The sequence below is a fragment of the Pectinophora gossypiella genome, chromosome 8 (assembly GCF_024362695.1).
Source record: "Pectinophora gossypiella chromosome 8, ilPecGoss1.1, whole genome shotgun sequence".
NCBI lineage: Eukaryota > Metazoa > Arthropoda > Insecta > Lepidoptera > Gelechiidae > Pectinophora > Pectinophora gossypiella.
Genome location: NC_065411.1, coordinates 13591663 through 13608902, shown reverse-complemented (window position 1 = coordinate 13608902; position 17240 = coordinate 13591663). Strand labels below are relative to the sequence as shown.

Genomic DNA, 17240 nt, shown 5'->3' with positions numbered 1-17240 from the left:
CATTAATATACATAAGCTAACGACAATATCCCACTTGGGGTAGAAACAATCTGAAAATATGCAATTATAACTGAAAATATGATTTTCAGATTACCACCTACTTATTGTTACCCGTATTTGCAAAGTAAAGAAACTAACTTTTAAGAAAATTTCTCATAATTCCTAAGCAAAACATGAAAATGGAGTAAAATCGATAATATACCGCCCAGTAGAATAAGAAGACAGACTGGCGGGCGACTTGCGATGAATACGTATTACGTAAGCACTAGGAAGATAGCATTACCTACAGTAAGGAAAATCCAATTAATTTTCTCTACTACATTTTTTTATTCAGAGGCGGAGGATAAGAGTCCTAGTACGGCTTTGAAATAGACTACTGGACGCCATCCCACTCACGTCATAGTACTGTGGAGCGGAAGGCAAGAGGAAAACCACTGCCCTATTTTCCCCTAAAAAAGTAGCATGGAATATGCTACACCGACAAAAGCGTGGATCTTAAATTAATGATGATGACTACATTTTATTGGCAGAGAATATCCCTCTACCGTTATCCCAATTTCACGGGGTCTGCTTACCTAACCTGAAGATGTGCCAAGTCCGGTTTTTTACAGAAGCGACTGCTTGTCTGACCAGCGAAAGGGAAACCACCCAATACAGGTTAGATAGGTCACAAAGGTACCTCCGAAACGTATTTCTCGGAAATGTGGGTTTCCTCGCGATGTTTTCCTTCATATTATATTGTAGACTAAATATAATAACTTGCCACACTACAATCTATACTTATATCCAATGGAGGAAGGTGCAAACAACGGAACCTAAAGAAGTTCTTCATCTGCGTTATCTAGAACATAATAATTACTACGATGCTGTGAGATGGAGCGATACAGAACCGGTTCTCAGTCATTTGATTTAATCATCGGGTAGAAACTGCGACACATTTTTATGCCCTAAGGGGTCCGTGGATTTCACTTCAAGAAACCCTGTGATGGGCTGGTAAATATTCGTTATATATCGATTTCCGAACTCCAATACCCAACTGTCTTCTAGAGGCTTGGACGAAGCTCTGCCCACCCCATAGGGATTACGGGCGTAATTCTGTCTGTATTTTTTTATTTATAATGGGCTCTGGAGGTGGAGAAGCTAGTTAGGAAGGCGTACCAGAGTTCGCTGCTTCGATGCAATCCAACAGGATTGATCCAGTATGAAATTAATATTTCATCAAGAAATAAAAGATGTACTTTTTTAATCATAATTTAAACTTTTGTCTATGAAATAAGATGGCAACATTACGGGCTGAATTTATACTCTATGCTTGCCTCTCTGGAAACCGGAGAGGGCTTGCCAAGTAACCTATCTATTGGTAAAACTTAGCAAACAAGAATAGAAAATAGAAAGCAGTCGTCTTTTCCTATAGCAATACTAGTTAAAGAGGTTCTAAATCCATGGAATTGGTTCATATAAAGTGTTACCAATTAGGCAAGACAGCGGCTTCATGTAATTTCTATTCTTAATTGCCAATTAATAGGTGTTACTTCTATGTAGTCTTTGTAACGAACGGAAATGTGGTTCTGTTCTTCTCAATAGGAATACGAGTCGTATATTATGATCCTCAGTTTTGAAACTTAGTAGTTTGTTTGTTTATTTCAATATAGATAATATTTTACAAAAGCTTCAATGCGCGGTAAGAGTTAGATCTGTCAAAACACGGAAGCCAGTGTTGTGACATCATTAGCGTAGTGGCGTATTAGTCAAGATTAAACCGACCGATTCTTTTCTAACAGTAGGTAGTATACCAGCATTACCAGCTGACTAATTATGAACGTCTAAACTAAATAGTGTCACCAAAAACTAATTTAAATATTCGCTCCGGGCCATACCAGAGGCAAAGGTTGTCCGCAGTGAGTGTCATGGGCACCATTGCGTCGGGCGAAAGGGGTCTGTTCAGGGATCCCTGCTGCAATAATAATTCCTGACAGATTTCAGTACAATGTGTGTTTGAACATTTTGAATAAGTTATTGGAACATTTGTCGCTAGGTGTCGGAGTTCGGCGGCGGAGCGCGAGTGATCTGGGCCATGTCGGCGGGCGACAGAGAGGCGGAGGCCAACAAGAAGGGCGACGAGGGCGCAGCCCCTGACCGGGACAGCCGTGCCGCCGCCGCCCTTAAGCAGTACTGGTGTGTAGGGCTCCGGGCGCTTGAGCTGGTAAGTTTATTCTATAAGGTCGTAAAACCCAATTATATATAGTCCAGTAAAGGCCTTGCCTTCTGCTTTCCTAAGACCCAATTAAAAAAAAAATCGTCATCATTAAAGAATTGTCTGGAAAACCGGGTATTACGAGGAGGAGGATATATAAATAAACAGCCAGTAGATTCTAGCAGGAATCAGAAAGGAATAAGGAGCATACTTCACCAGGCTGTTCGCTGCGGCATTGGTGGAGAGCGGAGAGCACTGACGAGTAGGAGAATGAAAGGGCATCAAGCCGACGACTTTCCACCTGTCCGAAACTACTCCTGCGGAGTGTGCAGTAGAATTTGCGTAGTACTGGAGCGGATCCTTGCACGAAAAAAGTGCACATTAGGATAATAACGGTCATAAATCGTATGAAAGAGACGTGTGGGGCCTTTGATGATGGTGGAGAGTAGAGTTACTAATAAAGAATTTATTGCCTGAACTGACTCGTTCGAACATAATATCGGGACCAATGTGTTTACCCGACTGCGGGTAAGCAAAAAGGAGTATTATGTAGACAAACAAACTGTTAAGAAGATTTTAAACTTACAGCTGAAAGACTAGCTAAATTGTGTAAAGTATGCCATTGACTGATATTAAGTTGTTGAAGACGCATGGGAACTGTCGCATGTGGTTTCCACGGCCATTTTGTTGGTACCTACCTGCAAATATAATGCGCAAATCGTGATGACCTTGTGGTGTTGTGTACAACCTTCCTTGTTCTGCTATTAGCCGATTGTTTTGTACTTAGTAATGATTGCTCATCGAAGCTTATGGAACCAGACATGCTAATTTGGATTCAATGGTGCCGATTCGACCGATCAACAACTTAACTTAATTTTCCAGACTAAAACTAGCTCTATCTCTTTCTTGCTCTTATTGTAAGTGAAGGACAGCACTAGTCTATTAGCTGTCAAAAGTTTGTACCCGACAGAATAGACACCAATATTGACCTGCCCAATAAGAATGGTGTTAACAATTCCACAGATTACAAAGCCTGTTGCGTATTAATTAACAATGAGCGTGTTCACGTTTTAATTTACTCCTGAACAGGAGTAAATTAAACTTAGTTAAAATGAAGAATTTGTATAAAACACGAAAGATATATGAGACACAACGATAACAGTTAATAAACCAACTTTCACAAATTATCTTGTAATTCAAATCGTAAATGCGTAAACACATGCAATAGACCAAAGTGCTGTTGTTTCAGTGAACAGAGAAACTGAACTCATCTCAGTTCACCACAGAACTAATAGTGCAACATTCAATTATAGTAATCCTAACAATAAATATTACTTTAAAAGAATCAGTAATAGCAACAAAACGACGAGAAAGCGAAAACGGAACAATAATCGCTAAGAAAACGTTTAGACCATAGGATTGGAAAAGCGTTTGTGGTGAGCGAATACTCAGGCAGAGAAAATGTGACCCGTTGCAAAAGACACTTTCACTGTAAATAATTTGCACAAAGAAGACAAGTTTTGAAATTGGCCGAGTTTTTGCGTAGTACGTGAGCTTTGGAAGACGTGGTTGCAAAGTATCGAGACGACGAGTAAAAAAGTTAATGAGCAATCAAGGAAAGTTGTACGCGATGGAGCAACAACTAGTTGCTACATTTAGTAAGAACATTGTATCTCCTTCAATAGTCAAATGAATCTAGTTCAACTCTGGCATTAAATATTACAAGTTAAAATCATCCACGGTTTCACTTAACCTGAACATTATAGACCATTTTTGATATTATGTAGTGGAGGTATAAACTATCATAAATGACAGGTCAATTAAAAAGTCATTACATCAGATACCGCTTGTTAGATTTTTCGGTTGGTTGTAAATCAGGGGGGTTAAAAAGCCACATCGAAGCAAATCATCTAAAAAAACATTATTGCAATTTGACATTTTGCGCATATAAAGTAAGTGCACAATGTAAGCAAAGTTCAAATAGCAATATTGCTGTTTTAGATTAATTGCTTCGTTGTGGCCTTTTTAACCCCCCTAAGCATTAGCTTACAGTATCTTAGCTTAGGATAATTACAGTCAATATAAAAAACTGTATATTTTTCGCAGTCTTAATGTAATATTTATTAATGTTTCTGTGTCCTGTTAGTGTTTCTTTGAGTACACTTTGATCATTGAAAACGACCTATCCACTTCCAATTTGGATAGGGATTTTTGGCGATACTTTCCTATCGATATTCTCACCAACGTCCCAATTACCAATTACGTGCCATGAACCGCTTTTTTCTTTGCAGTGTCTGGCGGTGATAGCCATTGGTCTCATCGTGGGCGCGCTGTACTCCCCGCAGGTCGTACAGTCCGACCATCGACACATCGCACTCATCTACTCTGCCTACTCCAGTAAGTAACCAGCAAAGAAGATAAAAACAAGAAGCTCAAATGTAGGCAGCACTGTTGAGTGTTTCTAAATTTTGACAGTTCTCCATAATGTCCAACTAAAATTCGTGATAAATTGCTACAAAATGTGGAGCAACGTCGAGTGTGTCCCGTCTGAAGGATGAGTTACGAATAAGAAAAGCAGGCAGTTGGAAAAAGGCAGATTTGATTGAAAATAAGTTTTTTTAAGTTTTTATCTTTAGGAAATAAATATAACACCGTCATTTGGTAGTTAAACGCTGCGCAAAGGGTTATAGTGTAAAAAATACAACCAAAACAATATAGTCGTTTAGTCAATTAGTATGGGGAACTGTCAAAATTTAAGGACACTCAACAGTAGCGACACCTGACGGAAGAAATGGGCTGCTTTTATCCTCATTGTTTATCTTTTTGTTTCTGTCGTGTCATTTGTGTAAATGTTTTTTTTTTCATGTTTTTTTTTGCATGACGCGGTTTGCATTTCTTCATGTTTTTGTATTATTACTGTGGTGTTCTCTAATTAAATATAGTCATTTTCTTTGCTTTCTCTCTAACTTCTTTATGTTCTTCTTTAAAGTCCTGTTTTTTGGTCTTATATAATTTTAGAAAGTCTAGCATTGTTTAACATTTTACTTAGGTAGCTTAGTGTAGTTAAGTCCTTGATGGGAAAGTACGCACTAAATGATTTACATTATTTCGTGATTATGGTTTAGGTAATTTATTCCCTCAAGGGTTATTAAGTTTTAACTTATTTACTACTTGTTTTGACTTATATAGTTGGTACTATTTTAACAGAAGGGTATATCTATGTAAAGCGATGAGCTCATGGTGATGTAATTTGACCTGCATTTCAACCTATACAGATAGGTATAACGGTGTAGGGCTTCAAGTGAAAAGCTTTCATGGGTTGGAGGCATGTAGTAATCATTGATTGTTTAGAGATTGAGCGTGTAACAACCGTTCCGAGTAACTCTACAATTGGGTAGTTTCCTAGGTCAAAGATAAATTATGAAATCTGATTACTAAATAAAGGCAGACCTAAAAGGTGACAAAAAATTTTCTTTTTCCATTTAACTTATTTATATTTTTTTATAAAGAAAAATGTAATATTAAGTGCGACATTTTGTCACGTTTTTTATGGTGCTTTTTTCTTCTTTTTCTTTTTTTTCTTTCTTTCTCATTTACAGTGCACTGTCAATGACGTATTAATTCCTGTTTCATTTTGCTTCAGCAATCATAAGTGTCTTTTTTACTAAGAGTCATCATTAATTTAAGAACCACGCTCTTGTCGGCGTAGTATTCTCCGTGCTACTTTTTTAGGAAAAACTAAGTGGTTTCCCTCTTGCCTTCCGCCCCACTCGTCCGCGCCTTCTTTAGTAACAGTAACCATTTCAATTCCATACACTTATTTCTGATATAAAGCAAATAGTATGACTATTTATTTCCCCAGTAGAAATAACCTCCTTAGAGGAGGCCTCGACAGCTATTAACTCCCTCACGGATCACGTGAGGTCGGTTTTGAACGAAAGTTCAAAACAGGTTCCGGAGATGGAAGACCATCGCTGGAAACTGCCTACCGACATCCGTGATCTGCTAACGGAGAAAAACGCAGCCACCCGCGCATATGATTCCAATCGCACCGAGGAATGTCGCCGTCATTTGCGTCTCTTGCAGCATACTGTAAGAAAACGTATTAATGACATGCGACAGAATCGGTGGGATAATCTTTTGAGCGGCATTGAGCCCCACCACCAGGCCATCTGGCAGCTGTCTAGGTCTCTTCAAAAGGATACGGTTGTTCCTACTCCCCCTCTCAATAGGCCTAACCAACCCCCCGCTTTCGACGATGACGAAAAAGCCGAATGCCTTGCCGACAGTCTCGAAGCCCAATGCTCGCCCAGCACTCTCCCTATCGATCGTAGGCACCTCTCGACGGTGAACTCTGAAGTTCAGCGTAGGGCTTCTGTACCTCCCACCGATCCTCCTCTTCCACAGGTAACTGAGGAAGAGGTCCTAGGTATTATCAAAAGATTTCATACCCGAAAAGCCCCTGGCTCAGACGGTATCACGAATCGTGTCCTTAAAAACTTCGGTGCTCCCCTCATCTGCTTACTAACGGCAATATTCAACGTCGCCTTGAGCAACTGCGTCTTTCCACAGCAGTGGAAAGAAGCAATTGTAATTGGTATACCAAAGCCTGGGAAACCTAAAAACGAACCTTCGAGTTACCGCCCCATAAGTCTCCTCAATTCCATGGGGAAGGTTTATGAGCGGCTCATATTTGCTAGATTACGGGACTACGCCGAATCCAATAGTCTTATTCCACCAGAGCAGTTTGGTTTTAGAACCAAACACTCCTGCGTTCAACAAGTGCACCGTATTGTTGAACATATCTCTAGTAGATTAAACTTAAAAAAAAAACCTGTCGCTACGGGAGCGCTCTTCTTCGATGTGGCGAAAGCGTTCGACAAAGTCTGGCACAACGGCTTGATCTACAAGCTTTATTCACTGGGAGTGCCAGACCGTCTCGTGCACATCATACGAGACTTCCTCTCAAATCGAACCTTTCGCTACCGCGTGGAAGGGACGCTCTCGTCACCGCACCCTATACATGCCGGAGTCCCACAAGGCTCCGTTCTCTCCCCTTTACTATTTTCATTGTATACTAGTGACATTCCCAAATCCCCTAATACCGAATTAGCTTTATTTGCGGATGATACAGCCATCTATTCTTCGTGCCGTGGTCGAGTTATGATGACCGGAATCCTCCAACGCGCGGCCAATGCCTTGGGCAAGTGGTTTCGCAAATGGAGAATCGAGGTAAACCCGGAGAAAAGTGCAGCGGTGTACTTTTCAAAGGGCTATTATAACACGCCACGGTCACGCCGTCAACTTAAAATCATTAAGATGTTTGGCAAGCCGATCCCTTGGGAGGAGCAAGTCAAATATCTCGGCGTAGTCTTAGATAGACGTCTTACTTTCAAGGCCCATATCAAACGTGTGCGCGATCGCGCCGCGTTTGTAATGGGCCGTCTTCATTGTCTCCTTAACAAGCGAAGTAAATTGTCCCTTAGGAATAAGGTGAAAATCTACACGACTTGCATCCGTCCGATCATGACCTATGCAGGGGTAGTTTTCGCTCATGCGAGTCCCTCTCAAATCCACCGTCTACAGGTAATACAAAATCGTTTCATGCGGAAAGCCACGGGAGCTCCGTGGTTCCTTCGCAATGAAAATCTGCACATTGACCTAGGTCTGCCAACCATTGCCCAATGGCTCAAATTAGCTTCCAAACGTTTTTTCGATTCTGCTCCGCACCACCCGAATCCCCTGGTAGTTGCGGCTTCCGATTACATCCCGCTTAGGGACGGTACTGAAAAGTATCGGCGTCCGAAGGACGTAATATACGATCCCGACGACCCGATTACCCTAGCCATAGAGGCAGCCAATCAGCTCGCGACACCAAACACTTCAGGACCCCGATACCGACCCCGCCGGCGTGGTCGACGATTTCCCTCATTCAGCGCTTATCGCTATCGACCCACTAGGGTCGATTAATTCTTTCAAATATTTTTCCTCTCAGACGACGCCCTGAGCCGAGGTTCGCGCCCAACTGGGCACCCTCAGGCCTGTTGTCTTAAATGTTGTACCGGGTGAGAGCCTTCAGCGCTCCCCATTTGTCCGGCCAAGTAGTTAATGCCATCTGCGGCAAATCTACAATAAGTCACGTCAAAAAAAAAAAAAAAAAAACTATTTATTTCATTCCTAAGCAGAAATTTCAACAACTAATAAGCATATGTTGTGTATAAATGTGTAAAAACTGTAACATGTATAGAATAAAAATAAACAAACCACGTTGCACGCGATATGAAAATTTGCAGTTACTTACTACAAACAAACCACAACGGAACTAAATGTGTTTTCAATTTAAACATAGGTAGGTAATATAATTTAAGAAAAAAAAACAGGCGTACTACTTTAAGGATCGATTACAAATTCGTTGTTGAGCAAACTTCATTGGAAAAACAATGGAAAACTTTTGCAAGTCCATCAGTTCTTGTTAACAGAGTAGTCGCCGTGACCCGATTGTTAGAATTTGTACTAATCTTTCAATTTAAAGCCGATTGTAAGGCGATACTGACTATGTTTCATGGTCAAATAATCGCTCTGAAATTCAGACAAATGGCGACAATTATTGGGATAAATAACAGATGTGGAGTCTAATAAAATAATTTGTTCTAATAAAATTTGACATTTACGCATATAAAAGTAAGTGCGCAATGCAAACAAATGTCAAATAGCAATTTTGCTTTTTAGGTGGATTGCTTCGATGTGGCATTTTTAACCTCCCTGTTCATAGTATCAAGAGACGCGATCAAAAGATATTCCAGCAACATTTTGCAAATGAAACAACAAGAAATAAGATATTAAGTGAGGAAGTGAAAGTTAAAAACGATGATTTTGAAAATAAGAGAATACAGATAACAATAGCAACACGTTGTGACACGAAAGGAAACAAATACAGACCGTTTTAAACAGTGCATAAAAAAGTTTTATCGTAGAAATGTTTATATATAGAAATAGAATTGGGCAAAGATAATCCAACGTCAAAGACAAATTATGAAAATCTGATTTTAAAATAAACACTGATCTAAATGTGTCAAAAAACGTTTTCTATTTTCTATTTAACATAATTATGAATTTTAATAAAGAAAAATGTAATAATAAGTGCGACATTTTGTCACGTTTTTCTATGACGTCAAAGGTTGATTTTTCATACTATTTCCATAGTAATTTCATGTTTTGACGTTTAGTAAAAAGTAACTGATTTGACTAGTTGGAAACTAGCCTATTGACTTGTATTCGATATAAAAGTCAGATGTTCCACTGAAGTTAAGGCATTGAATGCATGATCGATCAAGCAAGAGGGAACAAAAAACACAACTTATTAACAAAGGTTTCTGATGAGCTGAAATGTTGTAAACAACCTTGTACATTATGATTATAATATTAAGCATTGAAAAGAGTTACAAGATCATCAATAGGTATACGCAATAACTGCCTCCGTGGTCCAGTGGTTTGAGCGTTAGGCTCACGATTCGGAAGTCCCGGGTCTAAATCCCGGTAGGGACATATCACAAAAATCGCTTTTTGATGCCTAGTTTGGTAAGGACATTACAGGCTGATCATCTTATTGTCCGAAAGTAAAATGATCCGTGCTTCGGAAGGCAAGTTAAACTGTTGGTCCCCATTACTACTTACAGATGTAAGTAAGTAGTCGTTACATGAGCCATGTCAGGGGCCTTTTGCTGCTCAATAGTTACCCTGACACACAGGGTTGATGGGGTTGGTAGTCCGCCTCACTACCCACACGATAGAAGAGAAAAAGAATATACGCAATCATGAAGGGACCTATAAATAAGCTAATATCACATAAAAAAAAAACATAAACTGCCCAAATCAACCGGAGGGGGTATGGAGCATACTTCACCACGCTGCTCCACTGCGGGTTAGTGGAGGTACTTTTACGGCTAATAGCCTGGGACCAACTGCTTAACGTGCCCTCCGACGCACGGTATCATCTTACTTTTTCGATCAATCAGGTGACTGAAATCTGCAATGTCCTTAACAAACAAAGGACAGTCTAACAAGGTGATTTCAACAATGTCCCAATTGGGAATCGAACCCGGGCCTCCAAAGCGTGAACCTAACGCGCTAACCAGCAATACAAATAAGCCAATACTAGTGTAAAACATTGTGTCACTTTTAAGTAACTAAGCGTATAATAAGAAGTATTAGAAGACTACAGACCTTCATTTTCTTTTTATGAATATTAAATCAACTGAGCATGTCTTTAGTTGAATATTATCAAACTTAACCGTACCAAGTGAACATCAAATAATGTCATTGTCACTTGCAAAATCCAATTTTAAATTCAATTTCACTTCTTCATTAACTGGAAAATTGGTTTCATTGACTCTGTGCGTGAAAGCGTAATAAATAAATATACATTTGTGGAATTCTGTACGCACAAACTGTCAACTGTAGGATTTATAAGGCTTCCTGTAGATGAATTATTGCTCAAAACAATCGTTCTGTGAATTAAATGCATGGGTGCTTGTACAAACAGGATTGGTACTTTTGAAAACATTGGCATGTTATCGATTTAAATGGGTTTAGAAAGTTAGAAACAATAACAGGTGAGGTGAGGTGTTATATTCGATTTTCTTTCAACGTATAACTTGACAACCTAGTCAAAAGCTACTTTTTACGACTCTTCAAAACGAAAGTTTTCTTCGGAGTTTGTGTGGAAATACTGTCCTGTGACGTCGTACGTCTTACACATTCTTACATAATTCAAAAATAAAATTCGAAAATAAGTCCAAAAGTAAAATGGGATTGATTTTTGGTCATCGTAGATTGACTTCTATTTTTCTGAATTAGTATTTTATAATTTATCTTTGACCCAGTCAAGTACCCTACTATACATTGTTTTAAGTTTACGCGGTTATTATCATAATTAAAACACATAATAACGGGTCATCCCGTGATCATGGCACTTGCAACAGTGTCGAAATATCGGGAGTCTCATATCTCCATTTAAACGCGGTAAGAACCCGTTATTATGTGTTTTAAGTACCCTACTACTTTTCAGGATTTTCTTTGTCTATCCATCCCAAAATTTTATGATTTAGCATATTTTGTCCAGGTTTCATCATCATCACTGGCGTGCTGATCCTGGCGAGGTTGTTCGGTGAGACTGTCGGATGGAGAACCTCCATCGGTTTCTCTGTCCTCGGAGTCATCATGTTCACTGCCGCTGCTGCCGTCATCTTCTATGGTAAGTCTGTTCATTGCTCTATCATCATCTTTATCAAGTACGTAGTAAACTGTAGATGTTTTGTATACGTCCCGAATGAAGTTCCTGATCGTAGTCTGTGAGAGTATTTTTTGTTGTGACTCCGTGGTTTTTATAGCACTATTAATTTTAGGTCAATGTAATTATCACTTTTATCATTAGTTTGTTGCAAAATGATACGAGGTTTTAAAATTATATAATTACTTAAATACTTTTTTAACATTATTAAGTACTTATTGATCTAGGTATATATCTATTTAAAACATATTCTTTTTCCAATATAACAATAATTATTTCCTATATCTAACAAAATATAAGTGTAATACCTACTTTCCTTATCCTATTGTCGTCTATGGGAAAATATCCATGGCCTAACTTGGGATATGGCGAATTAGGACAATGGGATGACCTAGGTCAGCTGGCGAGTCGCCAGACAAACGAGATAGCTGTTGACAAGGCTTGGCCTAGATTCCCCATAAAGCTATGGTGTTCTACATGATAGCCCAAAAGCCTTGAATAGACAAAAAAATTAGGACATTGAAAGTTTTATTTACCAATATTTATGGACATTCTTATTCTCCTCTGAAACTTTCACGAAAAAATATGTCAATGATATGAACGCCAAATACGATTTTTGCCGATTCGATGGTTGATAGTAAAGTATTTTTAACGGATCGAACCTGATTGTAAAATAGATAAAAACAAATATTTCCCCGACATTTCGGCCGAGTTACAGCGACCAACGTTGCCTGCTCGATGGTTCATGAACTAAACAATTTTTCATGACTTGATATACCGCTTTTTTATACAATATTGTTCAGAAAGGTACGCGTATTGATCATGTAAAGATTATTAAAATAACCATGTATAAAATCTGTTATTTAAAATATGTTTCTTTAACAATCCTTATAAAGTATTCAAGTATTTTCCAAATTATTCTCTTATGTTCTCTCGCTTCTTCTCTGATAATTTGCTCTTTATCTGGGTCTAGTCTAGTGCTACTGTATTATAAACTAAACCTGGAATCCTATCCTACCCGCAGATGTTAACACTATGAATGGCTGGCAAACACACCATTACTATGATGGTACGTGGTTCTTCCTTCATCTAAGGGGGTGGTCCGAATTGAAATTTATTTCGTACGCTTTATGGTAAAGGATTTCATTAAAGATGGCATTAGCGATATACCTGATATTTCTTTACTTATCTGGGGAGTTCCAAGGTCACATTGAAACAATTCATTTAAAAAAGCAATATTGCTATTTGACATTGCTCACTTACTTTTTCTAATATTCTTTTTTAGATGGACTGCTTCAATGTGGCCTTTTTAATTTAGATCATCATTTTAGACCATCGTTTGTTAATGCCATCCTTTCTATTTCGGTGTTTCTTCATCTAAAGTCGCCGTATAACACTAATCCTCGTATATATTATATTTACGTATGTATTTATTATTATGTCATTCAGATCTTCAGCTTCATTATTTAATTAATGTAACATACATGTATCTTTGTTATCATAATGTATTTTAATGGGTTTGTCTCTACCAATGCGTTGTAGGAGATTGACAGTGATATGTACCACTGTCTGTAAAACGATGTTCAGGTTACACCATGAATGCTAGGCTTGCAACTATAGGTACCAACGAACAGTATGTGCGCATGATTCGGACCGCACCCCACACTGTCTATTAACAATACTATACTAAGTTACCATTCATTAACATTCATAGACGCCCTCTGGGCTTTAACTCCACATTTCAGCTCATATAAGGCTTTGCTTTTAAATAAATATGCTCCTTCTCCTTTGAGACTGACAGGCGCTATGGCTTCCGTTTCTTGTGCGTTCACAGAATTGCTAATCGAAATACTACAATCATCAAGGTTAATCGCATTTTTTATTATTGTTTTATTTGTTGTGAATAATTTATTGGCATTGTTTGTTTCTATATGTTTGTAATTTATAAACCTTCAATTTCTCTAATCCTACTTTTTTTTTGGTGAACTTGATGCAAAATGTTACAGACAAAAAGATCACATACTTAATGATCTTTTCAAAAAGTTCACTACCACTACAGACACACACAGAGCGTGACACAGACGTGTTTTTTTTTAATTTACTAGTTTTGCTACCTGCTAGCTGAACTTGAAATAACTTTACAAACACCAGGAGTTTCTTATGTTGTATTTTTTAAGCTACTATGTACCTAAGCTATATGATTATAAAAAATATCAAATTTGTTATAATTCCAGACTGGCACAGGTCCTACTACGCAAATCTACGTCCAAACAAACAAGCTTACGATCTCCTCGTCGCCTCAGGAGTATTTGCCGTGCTCGATGCGGCAGTATTCCTCTTCCACGCATTCTTCACTTTCAGGAAGGAGGCTGAATATTAAAATACTTTTGCCTTTTAGTAATCTATTAAAAATAAACTTCACTTTTTAAGCTGTCAAATTTCCCGCGTTCTTATTTTTTCAAATTGTTTACAGAAAATACACTATATTTTAATGTTTTCAAAACATTATGTTCAGAGAAGTATTATTTAACTAAAGTATTTGTTTGTTTGCTAGTTTAAGATTAATTAATTATAATTATATAATGCTGTCTTTTTAAGGTTCATTATTGTACATATTCGTGTCTTGCATTGAGGTTGTCCTAACCGGTAGCTGTTGTTTCAAATTTCGTACACTACATGCATTTAAAATATCTGAAGTTGTCCTCTGCAGCAGCTAAATGCAATATAATAAAATAAAAACTAATGCTAAATAAATTACTATTAAAAATATTCGCAAAGCAGCTATTTCATTTCTTACTTGAAGAGTTCTCATTAGACGATCAATAAAGATTGACAAGTGCCTAATAGGCCTTTTGTTTTAACTTTTTGTACAGTCTGTAGGTGCTCGTTAATCTATATTGTTTTATTTTATTTAATTTTTGTCTTATAAATATCTTTTGGCCGATGAAGTGCAAGTCTAAAGTGGTAGTAAAAGTAAGTCGTAGTTGAGTGTTTAGAATTCGTCGTGGTTGTTCTATCTTAGGAAAATGGTTGTATTGACTCTTAAGGAAAGTTGATGACAGCAGTAGCATAACGTATCTATTTGGACATTTTTACTTATAGGTACTTTGAAATGTTTAGGTTTTTATATCGCTATTAAGCAAATAGCTAGTTTTATAGTTTATAATCGATTATTTGTAATTATTACTGAAACATTCCGCTAAGACCAAATTTTTGTTAGTTGTGTAAGTGCTCGTCGTGTTTATTACCTTTCAGTATATTCGACTTGGTTTTATAGAACGAAGTGAGACCACCGTTACACGTTTGCGTCGATTTATAACATTCAAAGAGTGTAAAATTATTTTAATATTTTTCATTTTAAAAATTACTATCCCGTAGAACAAAACATATGATGTTTTTTTACTTATTTTTATGTACCCTATTTTGTAATACGTATAATATTAAGTTTTTTTGGATTGTATAATTTTAATTGTGTACTTTATGTTAGAAAGGGAGAACCAAAGCAGTAATCAGTATCCGTCCAGTGGTAGATAAGTTTTCTTTACTTCTCTATATCTTTATTCTGTTCTTATGACGGTCTTTACTTGCAGGGTGTTGAAAGATTAACATCAATGATTGATAGAAACGATCATCAAAACGTATTGATCACATGCAACAAGGCCGTTGAAATCTAAAATACTTAACCTTTAACATGATCTGATTACTTATTAATATTTCGTAATTTTCACGTAACTTGTATCAGTTAAGTTATTGATAAGTACATGTATACTTATGTATTATGTATACGTATGTAAGTGGCATTCGTTCTCACATCAATCGGGCTTACAAAAATACCTAGGATATCTTTCATCGTCGTTTAGTTAAGTTATATTGTTTAGTTATTCATAGTTGAGTTGTGAATGTTCATGGAATCATAATAATATATTAAATAAAATAATAAAACGTATAATGCATGTATACAATGTAGTCCGGCGCTAATGTTACCTTAATATTCTGCTGTTAAAAAAAACATAAAAGGTGCTCGCGTCATACAAAAACTGGTAATTTTCTCAAAAAAATAATTAAGTGAAGTTTTATTTATTGTACATAATTAAATAAGTCGTGTATCCGTTGTAATTGTTTAAAATAAATATATATTATATTAATTCGCATTGTTTCGTTTCATTTACACTTGTTTACCCGAAAAATAGAATCAAACAAAAACAAATACAAAAAAAAGATAAAGATTGATTAGCTAAATTTGGAAAAGTAAAAAGTAAGTAAGTAGGTAAATAAGGAATGTGAGCATGGGTCATGAATTTCATTAGTCTGAGTTTGAGCGCACGATGTATATATAATTGATGTGAAAAATTATTTGTTATTGAATCAAAATAATACAACTCATAGATCTCACTGGAGCATAATACGCTATAAGTACTCAGATTAGTAGGTAGGTATTATGACCAAAGGTATGATGATGAGGTGGTTTCAAACACTAGAGCATAGAATAATACTAAGCATAGAAAGAACTGCATTTCTCCGCTCCTCACCAGCGACTGGGCTCCTCACCGGTCACCCCCCTCGGTCTTACTTTAGTCTTCTATCGTATGGCGACTAGCGTCACACTCACACAGATGCCCGTGTACCTACGATAACATCAATATGTAGTGAAGTGTCCGGGTTGTGACCAGAGCCTGTCTGATGGGTTGATTAAATTCCATTTAAGCACATTAATAATGCTTCAGTTCAGACATATGGAATAACGGATTTCAGATCCATTTTTAGCATGTTCACGTACATTAAAGAAAGTAAACTACCTAATATTAAACAGCCAATAAATTGATCAATTGATTGATCAATGATTGACCGAACGATTGACCGTGTAAAAAGTATCCTATTGAAAATGGGCAGCACGAAATCAGGTAGAGCGGTGTTCGAAGAATTACTACCTACCCAATCGGAAGCTGCGACTGTTCAGAATGACCTAACCTATCTAAAATACGGCCTATTTGACATAGGTATCAGTAAAAAATGTGTGTACAATAATTACCTACATCGAAACGAGCGATATGTATCTGAGTACAGCATGCTTCAAAGACTAATAAAAATTCAAGTAAGGTCAAATTAGCGAGTAGCCAATGTAGGCTACAATAAATTAAAAGCAAAAAAACAGCTGAGAATTGTCAGATGAACTTGACATAAAGATAACCTAAAAGTTCACGATTTAATTACTCTCAACGTACTACATATTTATGAGACTTCTTTGAAAAAGCTTATGATGATGAAACACTTACCTTTTCAGCTTTGGCGAGGTAGATCCAGAGCTTCCTCCAGGTGGAAAACTTCTTCTGGTCACTGAAATTGTATTGCATTTCCTTCGACGCATATCGTGTGCTTAGCGGCGATCGGTAGTTGCAGTATTCCGAATCACGAAGTTCAACAGGAGCATCGATGGAAAACATGGTTTGTGTAATATGGGAAAGTTAATATTTTTATTGTTAATACGCCGAACGACAGGCGACGTAAACAACTGACAGCGAACTGAGAGGCGCTATTTGCTTGCCAAAGGCGGGAGAATTTAATTTTGATAACAAGGTTATCGGTAACTAGACTGACGTAACTTAAATGATCTACTGTGTTAACTATTGTGTTGAGCATGGCTATTTTATTACGAAAGTGGGCCGTACGTTTCAATAGACATTTTGAAGTAATACTTGGGTAATAAATATTAGTCACAAGACCCCGTTTGTTATTTATTACCGAATACTTACCTACCTA

At 37.3% G+C, this 17240-nt stretch overlaps 2 protein-coding genes across 2 annotated transcripts in view; one reads left to right on the top strand and one right to left on the bottom strand.

Moving 5' to 3' along the window:
* The window catches only part of LOC126369293 (uncharacterized), a 54892-nt gene extending 39258 nt beyond the window's left edge, over positions 1 to 15634 (top strand). Inside the window, exons 6-9 of the mRNA XM_050013651.1 lie at positions 2036 to 2203; positions 4486 to 4591; positions 11316 to 11447; positions 13718 to 15634. Of these exons, the coding sequence (XP_049869608.1) occupies positions 2036 to 2203; positions 4486 to 4591; positions 11316 to 11447; positions 13718 to 13863 (552 nt within the window). The 3' untranslated portion in view covers positions 13864 to 15634. The remainder of the gene's footprint in view (positions 1 to 2035; positions 2204 to 4485; positions 4592 to 11315; positions 11448 to 13717) is intronic.
* Positions 1 to 17022, bottom strand: part of LOC126369237 (adenylosuccinate lyase) — a 62601-nt gene extending 45579 nt beyond the window's left edge. Inside the window, exon 1 of the mRNA XM_050013577.1 lies at positions 16757 to 17022. Within this exon, the coding sequence (XP_049869534.1) occupies positions 16757 to 16924 (168 nt within the window). The 5' untranslated portion in view covers positions 16925 to 17022. The remainder of the gene's footprint in view (positions 1 to 16756) is intronic.
* Positions 17023 to 17240: the final 218 nt, after the last annotated feature.